The 13,571-nt window shown below is 43.8% G+C and overlaps 1 protein-coding gene across 1 annotated transcript in view; it reads right to left on the bottom strand.

The window, feature by feature from the left end:
• CNKSR1 (connector enhancer of kinase suppressor of Ras 1) overlaps nucleotides 1-13,571 on the bottom strand; it is an 84,355-nt gene that overhangs the window by 58,511 nt on the left and 12,273 nt on the right. The window contains exons 7-9 of the mRNA XM_083173276.1: nucleotides 12,381-12,440; nucleotides 11,436-11,504; nucleotides 8,343-8,957 (exon numbers count right to left, since the gene is read on the bottom strand). Of these exons, the coding sequence (XP_083029402.1) occupies nucleotides 8,343-8,957; nucleotides 11,436-11,504; nucleotides 12,381-12,440 (744 nt within the window). The remainder of the gene's footprint in view (nucleotides 1-8,342; nucleotides 8,958-11,435; nucleotides 11,505-12,380; nucleotides 12,441-13,571) is intronic.

The raw sequence follows: 13,571 nt of genomic DNA, 5'->3' as shown, positions 1-13,571 counted from the left end.
AGGGTCCTCATCATTCATGTTCTATTCCTTCATCATTTAAAACCATTGTTGAAGTTTGAACACACCAATGCTTAATTTAGTAGTATGACTGCTAATGGAGCAATGTTTAAAAAACTTTGTCCATGTTCTGCAATTTTATTTTATTTTTTTCCCCATCCGCATTGGACCCATTGGAAAGCATATACATAAAAAAGATAATAATAATAATAATAATAATAATAGCTCTGCTTGTCCCTCCCTTACTCTTCCAGTTGGTATACCCTAAATCTCTTTATTAGTCCCTTTTCTGTTCTCTAGCTTCTTCCGCACCCTTGTTGATCTCATTAGCTCTTCGGTCTCCATTTCCTCCTTTATTCTGTAGATACCTAAATCTATTTATCCTCCCATGAATTCTCCCCCTCAACATTCACTCGTCACCAAATGTCTATATTCTCCATCTCTTATTGTATTTTCTCAGTCCTTTATTAAACTCTACATATATAAGACTGAGATTCTGGTCTACACTTTTATGGTCTAGTTACTTACAGTATATAAAGATGTAGCCATTGTTGCCAAATGCCACACGTGACTCCCATGGCGATTGGGGCAATCCCGTTGTCATACATGTGTTTCTAACTCACTCCTGTGGCTCATAGATACGCATTATGGGCCAGATGAATCAAGCTTTAAAAAGTGATAAAGTGGACAGTGATAAACAGCCAGCCAATCAGCTCAAAACTGCCATGTTGCAGGCTGGGTTTGAAAAAAATGACATGAAGGAGCTAATTGGCTTGTTGTTTATCACTCACAACTTTATCTTTTTTTAAGCTTAATACATCTGGCACTAAGATATTGTAGCATGGCAATTCCATATCCCGGGTGAGAATTTGGTGTGCTAAACTAGCAGGAGCGTATTTGTAACGTTGCAGATGGCCCAATATATACACCAATCAGCCACTAGCTTAAAACCTTAAAAACTGGTGTGCTACTCTGGGTTTTCTGGCTTATGCAGATTTTTTGGGGTGCGACACCCCATACCAAGATATAGCAAACGGGACCCCCAATACACACAGTAGCCTTGATGATGGCTTGGGGGCTTATTAATATATTTGCACAAATATATGTAACCAAGATCTCTGAATTCTATTATCATGTAGTATTTAAATATGGTTACTTAGGGAAACAATGTATTTCCAGAACCAGAGAGGCTAGTCTTGGCTCCTCACATGTATCATTAAGCCTTGTCACCAATTAAGTAATTGTCCTTCATTGGACCACCTTTGGTAGTGTAATACCCACCATACATTTAAGGTAAGGGGTTAGAGTAACACCCTTTCAGTCCTTATAGCTGTAATGTATAGAGACACATGGGATAAATTTTGGTTGACCCTGTCAGCTATCTTTGTAAAGAACATGTCTGGCAAGCAACCGCTGGAAAGCGGGGAAAATCAGCCGCGAGTATAAGCCCTGGAGGGCTGGAAGACGACTCACAGCTTAACAAGGTTTGTTTCTCTGGAATAAGGTCTGCGGACCGAAGAACTGGGATCCTGGAAGAAGTTGCCCCAGGAAGTGCCTGAAGGAGTGCACCTTGGTGGTGGAACGGAAGAGGACAGGGCGGAGGAACGGGAGGAAGCGTGGAAAGCCCCAGCGAAAGGACCCAAGAGAGGGCCCCTTGTTGTGGCTGTGTCATCGCTGCTGGATCCCTGGATGAGGTCTTCGAAGCAGAGCGGAGGATGAAGTCTGGACCGGACAGCCCACTACAACGGCAGGCGCATCCCCGGTATGGTGGTTTGCTGGCCGGTGATGCAGAGGACCAGTGGCGTTCAGAGGTGGCAGATGCGCCACATCAAGGGTGAGAGATCTGTAACCCTTCCGCTGCCCTGGAACCTCTCCACTGCCAAACTCTGCCCTGTAACCCCTAGGCTGCCAAACTCTGCCCTGGGCCACACAGGGACATATTGGGGTTGGCACCCTTAGGGTAAAAGAGTGGGATGGGTCTCTTGGTAGTTATGCCTTGCTCCCGGTTAATCCTTTTGCTGCCAATATTTTGCAGATGGGCTCCTTGTTGTAGGGGTTGGGTTTCCCACATTGAGATAACCTTTAAAGTTAGCTACCCACGTTTTATTATAATATTGTATGCCTACGCAATGTTATGTTGGCTCTATTCAAGTTGATGCTATGCAGAAAGTGATGTGAATCATACTGCATGTTATGTAATCATTTATTGGCTCTATGGTTTTGCCCGTTTTGAGAACAAATTTGTACTGCGATCAGATCTGAATAAGGGCCTGTGTAACAAGGCCTGCAACCACATTTCCTACCTGTCACATATGCATCTGCTTGTCACTTGCTTATCCCTGCTGGTCATTAAGATATTGGGTAGCAGAGATTGCAACTACAGTATGCTACCTACCATCCACATGCACACCTGCTTGTTACTTGCTTACCCCTGCTGGTTGCAAAGAGACTGTGTAACAAGGCCTGCAACCCCATTTTCTAGCATTCACGTGTGCACCTGCTTGTCATTGCTTAAGCCTGCTGGTTGTTAAAAGACTGTGAAGCAAAGCCTGCAACTACTCTACCTAGCTGCCACATGCACACCTGCTTGCCATTTGCTTACCCCTGCTGGTTGTAAAGAGGCTGTGTAACAAGGTCTGCAACCACACTACCTACCTACACGTGTGCGCCTGCTTGTCATTTACTTATCCCTGCTGGTTGTTAAGACTGTGTATCAGGCACAGCAACTATCCTTCTGCTTGACAATTGTATAACGGTTTGCTTCTTATTCATCTTTGAGTACAGGGACTGTCAGTGACATAACAATGATGCCGCAGACCCCTCAGTGGCTTGGGAGAGCCAGCGCTGGTGGAGCCTGCAGGGAGCACTGCTGGAGGGACAAATGATGGCAAGGAAGGATCTCTCCCTGCCTTCCAGCTATCAGTATAAGGCTGCCAGCAGGCCCGGCGTCAGGTGGGGGGTGAATGGTCAAAGTGGACACCCTTACCAGGTCACAAGGTTCAGAAGGGCCCAATGGATCAGGGGCATTAAAAAAAAAAACGTGTCTGCAGTGCCTGCCTAGATTTTATATACTGCATGGACCCGCCCGTTAATAAACTAAAGTAAAAATGAATATGCCACAGCAACTCTCTCTCACTTGGACCCTGGTCTCTCTCTCTCTGTCTATCTCTCTGGGTATTATGATGTGTGGTGTATACAGTAGTGTAAGTTGCATTACGGTGCGTGGCGTATAGTGTAAGGTGCATTACGGTGCATGGAGTTTGGTGTAAGGTGCATTACCGTGTGTGGCGTACAATGTAAGGTGTATTACAGTGTGTGGCGCATAGTGTAAGTGGCATTATGGTGTGTGGCACAATGTGTAAGAGGTATTACAGCTATGTGTCTGGGGAGGGAGCCGCAGAGCTTTTTTTGCAGTGGGGAGCTAAATTTATAGTTATGCCACTGGGGACTGTGTATTAAAGTGAAAGCTGTAGCCAATCTTTCTAGCCACGAAGAGTGTGTGGGGACCGGGTGCAGGGATAGCGGTAGTGTGTGTGGGGGCAGGTGCAGGGTTAGTGGTAGTATAGTGTGTGCATGGGGAGCGGGTGCAGGGTTAGTGGTAGTATAGTGTGTGCATGGGGAGCAGGTGCAAGGTTAGTACACTGTGCAATTTTGGCTAACTGTCCATACAATTTTTACTATTTAGTCAAAATCGTAAGGAAAAAATAGCTGTGTACATAGCCTTACACGGGGTTATTCAGACCTGATCGCTGGGCTTCTAATTTGCAGAGCCCTGCAAATTCCCATCCCATGCTAGATAAAAAAAAACTCCATTTAAGGACGCGTTGTTACTTATGGGCCAGTGCTCTGGACTAGCCGCCAGGCTAAAAGTTGCCAGCCAGCCCCAATCAACACTGACAAAATGTCGAACCATGCAAAAGGTTGACATAAATGGCTGACACAGGAACAGGTCGACGTGAGTTTTTCAAAAGGTTTTTGTGTCTATATCGACATTTGTCAACATGGACATCATATTAGTGTACCGCTGCACTCAGCACACTGGCCCTTATTCTGAATCGGACGGTACGGCCCGCGTGCGGCCGTACCGCCGATGTTTTTAGTCTGCACATGCGCAGAGGTCAATCTGCGCATGTGCAGCCCCATTCGCCGCAGACGTATTTCGTCCGCCGCAAAGGGGGCGTATAGGGGCGTGAGGGGCTTCATACCCTCATTTCCCTATGTATACGCCCCGCGTTTCATGGGCGTTCCCATGCAAACGCGGGGCGTATGCATGCTAATCAGGGTATGACGCCACTGATGGGGGCGGAAAGCTGACGTCGCCGGATGTCAGCTCTCAGCCCCCATACAAGCTATCACACGGACGATTGTCCGTGTGGTCTCAGCTTGCGGGAGCTGCTGTGGCGTGCGGCCCTGCCTTCGATGGTCGCCGACCATCGAATGCAGGGGGCAGCTCCCACCATGGTGGAGGCGTACGCCCCACCATTTTTATGCGGATCGCCAGCCGTCCGTGTACGGACGGCCGTGGCGATCCGTCTCGTGGGCGGGGATTGGTTTGTGCGGCCGGAGCACCGTGTGCGGCTCCGGCCGCACCAACCAGAATAAGGGCCACTATTCTGTTCTCCCTCTGTGCCCACTTGGAATGTGAAGTAAGAACAACAGCTTAAAAAAAAAATCATAAAGAACTTTTCATGTGCTGACCATTAGCATGTTGATCTTTTGCTTGTGTCAACAGATTGCATATCAACCTTTTTTCATATGTTTATCTATTGCCTGTTGACCAACAGTGGTCTACCTATTGACTGTCGACCTATCCAACCTATCCAATTTTGTTTATGGGACTAATACCCTTAGACAATACTCATACTGACAGGCCTAAAACTAGTATGCACTTCAAACAGGGGATATCACACAATGGGGTTTCTTTACCAGATTATATTATCTTTTAGAAGGTGCTAAATACATAAGTAGATTCTGATTGGTTGCTATGGGCAACATCTCGGGTGAGATTTAATAGGATGAGAGATTCAGAAAGTGAGAGATTTGGTAAGAAATCTCCAGGTTTTTTAAAGCGGCATCTCACCAAATCTCTCACTTTCTGAATCTCTCATCCTATTAAATCTCACCCATTATCTTCAACAGAACTCCTGTTATTGTGGTATAAGCCCTGGATAGTAATACTGATATTTGATATTTCAAGGAGACACCATGCACTCTGTTCCCCTATATTTTACGCTACCAGTTAGGCTGAAGATCTGGTGCTAGTTTAATATTTGAAGGTACAATTAGATAAATGCATTTATAAAAAAAAATTCTACTTTTAAATACACACAAATTAAACCAAAATATTTGTGCAGCACTAACAAAATACTGTTTTAGAGCTGCTTTTGGAAATCAACAGAGAACAATGGCAGGTTCAGCTTAGAAGGTCAAAATGACCTTTAGTAAACACTGTGATAATGAGCTGGAACCTAAGGCCTAATTCAGACCTGTTCTCTAGGCTGCGTACACTCGCAGCCTAGGACGCAGGTCAGCACAGGCCGCCGCACAAAAAGATCTCCCTCACCTCCCGCCACCCGCATCCCCTTCGCTAGCATGCGAGGGGATGTGTACGAGATCACATCCTCTCGCATGTTGCTGAAGGAGATCGATTTCATTTGATGGTCACCGACCATCAAATGATTTTTCTCCCCTTTGGAAATAAAAGGCAGTCTAAACTGACTTATCGCCTTTGCAGATCGCTGAAAAGGGGGTGGGCGATGACATCATGTGACATCAGCAGCCCGTCCCCAGCATGCATCGACCCACCTGCGTTCCCAGGGGAATGCCTGGGTGTTCCCCTGATGCTGGCTTCTGACTACCCCCTCCCCATGCCATGCGAACACCTCGGCGAGTGTTCAGCGTTTGCACAGGCGCTCTGCGTATAATCGCACTTGCACAAACGCCCCCACCTCGCACCATTGGAATCGCGACCTAGACAAGCCTCAATCAGGTGGCTAGTGTGCATCCACAGCGTTTCAGTTTCCAACCCAGCCAACAAGACAGTCAGTATTCTGTTAACTTACATGCCCATAGATATGTGAAAATAGTATGTATGTATTACCATATTGATGCTACATATCATACTAAATGTTAATTTAATAGTGGGTCTCTACATCCACAGCTCACTAGTAATCATGACAACGAAATAGAACATCATTGTGGTAATGGGAACAGTACACATTTAGTTAAGATAGGGCTCAACGAATATTTTGTCATCTAGGTGCTAGGTTAATAATGTAGGCGTTAAGCAAAATATTAACACATCAGCACTGATATGCAAACCATACCTGTGCTAGAAACACCACAGCAGACAGCGACACCCCAGGCAGGGAAGAGTAACTGCATGGGTTTTCAAAGATACCGGGTGCTAGAATGAACACTAAGACACATACAAATGTAGGCACGCTCATCTATCCTTTTGGACTGCCAATTTGACTTCATTTTTGGGCCATGAGAAATGTCCCATTATGGCACACCGAGGCGTTCTATGTGAAGAGCATGTAATTACACTGCTTCACAGCTGGGTGGCGACTGCTCCAATAATGAAAACTACAGTATAGTGCCGCAGATGAATATGTTATGCGCCATTGCCATTTACTGACTGGCTTTGCTTCCACTTTACCTGTGTACAGTATCCCGAGCTTAGCTCCATAAGGGTGGGCTCCTTCATGGCCGATAGTCTCAGCCCACCACCATTTTATAAATACAGTATGCTACATAGTCGCTCATTCAGCCCTAGGGACTCGGTGGATTCTGTAAGAGTGAGCTAAGCTCAGCATACATTTCCCCACTGAGTCCCTGGTGCTGAATGAGCTTCTATGTAACATAACTCCTGTACAACACGGTGGCAGGCCGAGAATGATTGACTACATAGCATACATACCACACCCACTTCAACACCTGAGCATTAAGGTGCACATTGTGGCGTCCTGTCCTGGAGAAACCAGCTCAATCCCCAACCTGTGAGAGCTACAGGCACATCTGACTGAGTGGACGGAGTTAGCAGCCTGTAAGCGGAGACTGGGTGCCAGGCACCGACAGACAGCTACCGCAGAAATGTTAACGCCGACCGCGACTTCTTGCAGTGGGTGTAAATTGAGTGACGGACAGTCGCCACCGTGGTAAGAGATGGCACTGACCGTGCCACAAGCTGTGGACATACACGGATCCCACTGGGAGCAGCGCCCATTATCATAGGCTCATGCCATCCAGAGCCGGCTTTCCCCCACACGGCGGTTGATTGCAGTGTGCTGCCGCACAGACAGGAACATCACATTCAAACCCGGGTCCCAGTACCAACATTGTGGTAACTATAACAAACCTATACACATGCCCTCTGTGGTTCAGTGACTGTATGTTTCTTAAAACCAAAAGGAGAATTGCTAAATTGTCCATACTAACAGCTACCGAATAACAATTAGATACTGTGGGGCAGATTTATTAAGCTCGATGAAGTGATGAAGTGTCTGGTTTTTATCACCGGCCAAACAGCTCCTACCTGTGAAGTTACAGGCTTGGTTTGAAAAAGGACAGGTAGAAGCTGATTGGGCGGTGATTAAAACCAGACACTTAATGGAGCTTAATAAATCTACCCCTGTATCACCAAGCTGCTAATACTGGATACTAGGGATGGTAGAATACCAGTCTGCCAGAAAATCCTGTACACCCATATAAGAAAAGTAATAAAGTAATGGGTGTTTAAAATACCGCTCATGTGTTGACATAACTGTTCTTTAAAACATAGTATTGTATAGATAGTATTGTATAGATAGATAGATAGATAGATCGATAGATAGATAGATAGATAGATCGATAGATAGATAGATAGATAGATAGATAGATAGATAGATAGATAGATAGATAGATAGATAGATAGATAGATAGATAGTTGAAAAATACTTCTGGACCTTGGCGACTACTGTTATATGAATTAAGACTATAGGTGTCTGTATACAGAAAATACAAACAGTTTATTCAATGAGAGGGATACAGGTGCACAATAAATGATCAGAGTAAAAAATGACTAAGAGGACAGTTAAAAAAAAAAACACTAAATGAACAATAAATATATATTGATATGCCTCTAAAAGCACGGAAAGAATAAAATATCAAATTTCATATGCAGGATATATAAAATTGTATATATAAAAAAAACGCAGAATAAATATGTATAAAAATAGAACGCTTAGCTTATGGTTAAAAAGAGGAGTAGGTCTCAGAAGCTGCCCAACATGTTGGACAACCACACATCTAGGAAAAATAAATAAAATATGCTGTTTAAAAATATATATATATATAACACCAACCTTTACATCTTGTGGAAGATCCACCGGAGAAATCGGTGCAACCGGGGTAAGGGTTTTGGCATATATAGTTGAAGATGACATATTGTTGAGACTTGGTTGGTCAGAAGAACATGAAGGAAAAACTGAGTATGTGTGAGGTTTGCAATGTGACAGAGTACCAGGAAACGGCCAGGTATTATGCGGTGGGGAACAGTCGCTAGGCTGATACTGATTTTCTTCAGAAAGGTTTTTACTGGAGGAAGAGGCTGTTCCAGAATGTTCTAGTGAAACGGAAACTTCACTCTCGGACATTAAAGCAATCGAGTAATTGTCTGTTACAATGGTGGGTGCACGTTGTGTTAGCAGAAGTTTTTCGTGCTTTATCAACAAATCGGGAGCACTGTATGCTTTCAGTAAGGAGACAGCTTTATGTTCAGAAGGTGTAGCAATTACATTCTCAGTTGGTGAGATTGGAGCACTGTGTGCTGATACTGAAGTGACTATTCCATGCACACTCTTTTTGTCTGGTGTAACATTGGTTTTGCATGGGAATATTGAGACTTTCTTTAATACAAGAGTCACAAAATTTGATCTTTCCTGTAGTTTCAACACAAGATGTTTCTGTGGCCAGCCAGCCTAAAAAAAAAAACAAATACAACTGAAGTACAAAAGAAAAGGCTTTTTTTTTACAAACATAACAATTCATTTTTCTGCCTTGTTACAGAAATCCCCTTTTTGGAGAAAACCTTTTCCACTGCCTCTAAAATCATAGATTCTTACAAGTGAACCCGCATCAACCTAGGATTTAGGTCATTGGAAAAGCAAATGGGTCCACGACCGTGCTCATGCCTGGGATTGGAGTTCAGACCCAGGAACGTTCCGGGTTGGTAGACGTGGTAATTTCCTCTATTGGCAGTGGAAAAGGGTATATCATCTGAAGACAGCAGCTGTCTATTCAGCTGTAAGGGAAATAACTAGTCAAGACTTCCTCCTCCTGCACTGCTAACTACCGGTAGCAGCACTGCTTGCTTTCAACTTCAGATCACAAGATGTGGAATTTCAGCCATCTGATGAAACTGAGCAAATTAAATAAAGTTGTCCAAGTGTTGATAATCACTTTAAATATCTTACATGGAACAATGTTATATCCATAACATAGAAAGTTAAGGGTTCTATTTATGAAGTTAATTAATATCTTTCATCCAACTATAAACCTACAATTAGTCTATTGGATTTCTCTAGACATAAGAGACGCAGTGAGAAGATACCTCATCTGTTTTTTTCTCATGGTGCAGTCCACTTTGTCTTCCCTAACAAAGGGATGATTCAGGCCTGACTGCTGGGCTGCGAATTAGCAGGCTTGCCAAATTACTGCACATGTTTATGGATCGTGGTGTGCATGCCAGAGGCCATCCAGCGATAAAATTCAGCATCTTTTTTAATCGCAAGCAGTTCAGAAGTTGATTGACAGGAAGCAGGCGTTTGGTGGTGGTAACCGGACATTGGGCGGGATGTATTAAAATACATCGCCGCCCACCCGCCGCGATGCTACCACATATGTACTAACATATGAGGCTGGTATTGCGGTGCGGTGACGGAGGCCCTCCGCGATACCTGTACCGTGGTGTGCGGTGGGTCTCCGTCACATTCCTGCCACCTCCTGCTCCCCTCACGCTGGGGACAGCTAAGCAGGCTGTCCCTGGCGCCTCCTCCTCCCCACTGCAGCCGGAAGGACGTCCGGCTGCTTCACTAGGGGGAGAAGGGGTTTATCTTCTGGGGTCCAGGAGGACATTTCAGGAAGGTAAGCCGGAGGGGGGGGGTCGGCGAGGCGGCGGGTTTGCGTCGGAGGCGGCAAAAAGAAGCCCATAGGGGCGATAACCTACAATGCGGTATCGGTGCGGCCGGGTTTTGATACATAGGAAAATGCTGTAAAACCGGGGTTTTACCGCATTTTCAGTTTGATATATCTCGCCCATTTACTGAGCGTGGCAAAAAAAAACACATGTGTGCTCAGGTGTTTTTAGGGTGGGCGTTTGACGTCAGCTCCAGCCTTGAACAGCATGTTTCTATCACACTGGCTGAGTAGTTCCTGGGTTACGCACAGACTGCACACACTGGGAAAATCATTCAATAGAGAGTGAATTTCATGGGGTAGCTATCTGATTGCATGAAAATTAGCAGATCTGAATTACCCCAAAGCTTGGGTTAAATAAAGCAATGATATGTTGTATGTTCTTGTTCGGCATGTAGCTACATTACTGAGGTTCATTGAAGAAGAATTTTGCTTTTGGTTAGCTTTACTGCCTCATAGCACTGACGTCATAGGTTCGGATACCCCCATGGCCATGGGGGTCGTTTTTATATTCCCCCCATGCTTTTGTGGGTTTTCTCCAGGTACTCTGGTTTACCCCCACAATCCAAAAATATACTGGCAGGTTAATTGACTCCCAACAAAAATTAACCCTAGAATTAATGCGTGTATGTGTGTATATATGTGGTAGGGAATATAGATTGTAAGCTCCACTTGGGCAGAGATTGATTTGAATGTTCAAATATCTCTGCGAAATATGTGTGCGCTGTATAAATAACTGTTAATAAATAAAGACATTTTGAAAAAGTCTGGTAGAAACAGTGTTCGGAGCCCAGCGAGCAGGGGAATGCTGCCCTGCAGAGCTCCCCCGCCCTGCGCATACTATGCGCAGTCATCCGATAATCACTTGTGCTGTGATTTCACAGCACAGCAAATAGACCTGATTTGGGCCCTATATCAAGGGCTGGTTTTCAGACCACCAGTTCAGTGAAGTTGCACCAGTTCAGTGAAGTTGCTGTAGAATGTTACACCTCAAGATGGACATCTAACATTCCATTCAAATGTTGCAGCACCAGCTAGTGACAAATCCTGTTACCTAGCTCAATTATGAAAACTCTGTTTACTTACATATTTATATGCAGTAGTAGTAAAACTACAGATATATGCAATCAAAAATTGGCTTTAAGCATGTGAAATGACTTTAAGTATGTTGAAAATTTTCTATATGTACAGCAAAGGTACATTGTAAATACTATTTCTCTATTATTTTTTAGTGTGATATCTTTCTTAGTAAGTGTACTTACCACTACCTGATCATTCACTTTAATTATCTCATCTCCTGCTAGTATCTGTCCAGAAAGTCTTGCTGGAGACTGGAGAACATAACAGAAGAATGGGCATCAGAATAAAAATATGGGTAGTAAAATAGAGAATGATAGAAAACAGAAAACTATATAGAATAAGCAAAGAGAAAGACATATGCCCTATTATACAAAAATATAATCTTCTGGGCCAGATGTACTAAGCTTCAAAAGTGATAAAATGGAGAGTGATAAACAACCGACCGATAACTTTTGAAGCTTAGTACATCTGGCCCTATGGGAGCCACTGTGCATACCTTCCAATTAATACACTATGCAGTCGTTAGGTCAACCGTCATTAGGAGGACCACTATTGGTCGAAATGTAGTAGGTTGACACATGAAAAAGGTCAATATGCATTAGGTCAACATGGTGAAAAGACTGACACAAGCAAAAGGTTGACATGAAAAAGGTCAGCATGAGCTTTTCACTTAAAAAAAAAAAAAGGCAATTTTCATACTTTACCATTCCAGTGGACGAGGAGGGGGAATATAATAGCATGCCCAAAGCATGGAGAGTGCAGTGAGCAATGCGAGGGGATGCAGTACACGATATATACGGTGTCCATGTCAACCTACGTCGACATAGACACCAAAAAAAATTGTTGCCAACCTAATGACTGTCGACCTAAAACTTGTTTACCAAGCGATCCATACCCATTAATATATTCATATTGTTCTCCACATAGCCAGAGGAGTCTTCATTGTGTGGTCAGAATATGTGTGATGGGGGGGTGACACAAATCAGTTATAAGGACCCTTTAAAAAGGGACATTAACTGTACAATTGAATACAAGACATTTCAGTTTGTACGAAGACCCATATTTGAGAGAGAGTAAGCCAATTTAATTAGCAATTTGTAGTTTGCATAATGTTGTTAAAAACTAACCTCAGCTGTAGTCAGGCAGACAAAATGCTGTCCAGAAGATGTGGACTTAATTTCAATTCCCTAAGAGATAAAAAAAAAAAAGATATGCTTGAAAACAACAATATAGAAAGCTTCTTAAATTGGGTGTCTCAATAGCCCTTACACTGCCTGCAAAATAGAGTTCACAGGACAAAAATCTATAAGGCCTGATTCAGGTTAGTATGTTAAGCCAGTGATTCACATACTAATCCTATGTTTAGGAGTCTGCACATGGGCAGAATGAGTCCTATGTGATAGCCTGCAACTCCCCTCCACCTTAGCTGCAACATAATCGGGGGTGGCAATGTGGAACATGTCCAGCCAAGGGTCAGACTTCCTGGAGCCAGCTGACCGGTTCTGACGATCTGTTATGTAACAGCTTATGCAGACTGGCCAAAGGCAGCAACCATCATGACCAGTCCATGCAATGGTTGCATTGGTGATCCAAAGCTGTGCTTTTGGGCGTAGCATTTAGATTGCAGATACTTGCAGGGAGGATTTATATTCCATGACACCTCCTGCTGCATTTCTATTTTATTTGTACAGTATTGTACAGTATTGCATAGCTGCTTCCCAGTGGCTGTGCAATAGTGCATAAATCAGAATAAGGCCCATAGATATTAGAACTGTCTATCTGAAGAAGGCTAGTTGTAATTCTATAAAGACATGTCTGGGTCTGTTGATAAATTATGGTACACTCCACACCAAAGTTATATGAAGAGCTGCAGTTTCCCTTTTGGGAACTTAACACATGACAAAGTTAAGCTTTAAGGAGCCCATACACGCTCCGTTTTAAAGCTCCGTTCTGTACTTTTAAAGAACACATCGTATCGGATCGCATCCATAGTGCATGCAGTGTGCATGCACTGCGATCCGATACGATGTGTACCTAGTACAAAAAGTATGTGCAGCAGATACTTTTTGTACCATACTATGTGATGCGCGGGAGCGCGCATCGCATAGTACAGAACGGATCCGGCGAAAACGGAGCGTGTATGGGCTCCTTTAGATGTATTTTTTGTTTGAAAGTTTTCCATCCAAAGCGTATGTTCTAATGAAAACAAAATATCCCCAGCTTGACCTACTAAATGACAAACTTGTTCATATACAGCATAATTCAATTGAAATGCAGAGTTTAATATGTGCACCATTTCCCTTAAGAGCTAATCATGT

Source organism: Crinia signifera, chromosome 2 (assembly GCF_055691185.1).
Source record: "Crinia signifera chromosome 2, ASM5569118v1, whole genome shotgun sequence".
Lineage (NCBI taxonomy): Eukaryota > Metazoa > Chordata > Amphibia > Anura > Myobatrachidae > Crinia > Crinia signifera.
Note: the sequence above shows the minus strand (reverse complement) of the source record. Positions and strands in the feature narration are given on the sequence as shown.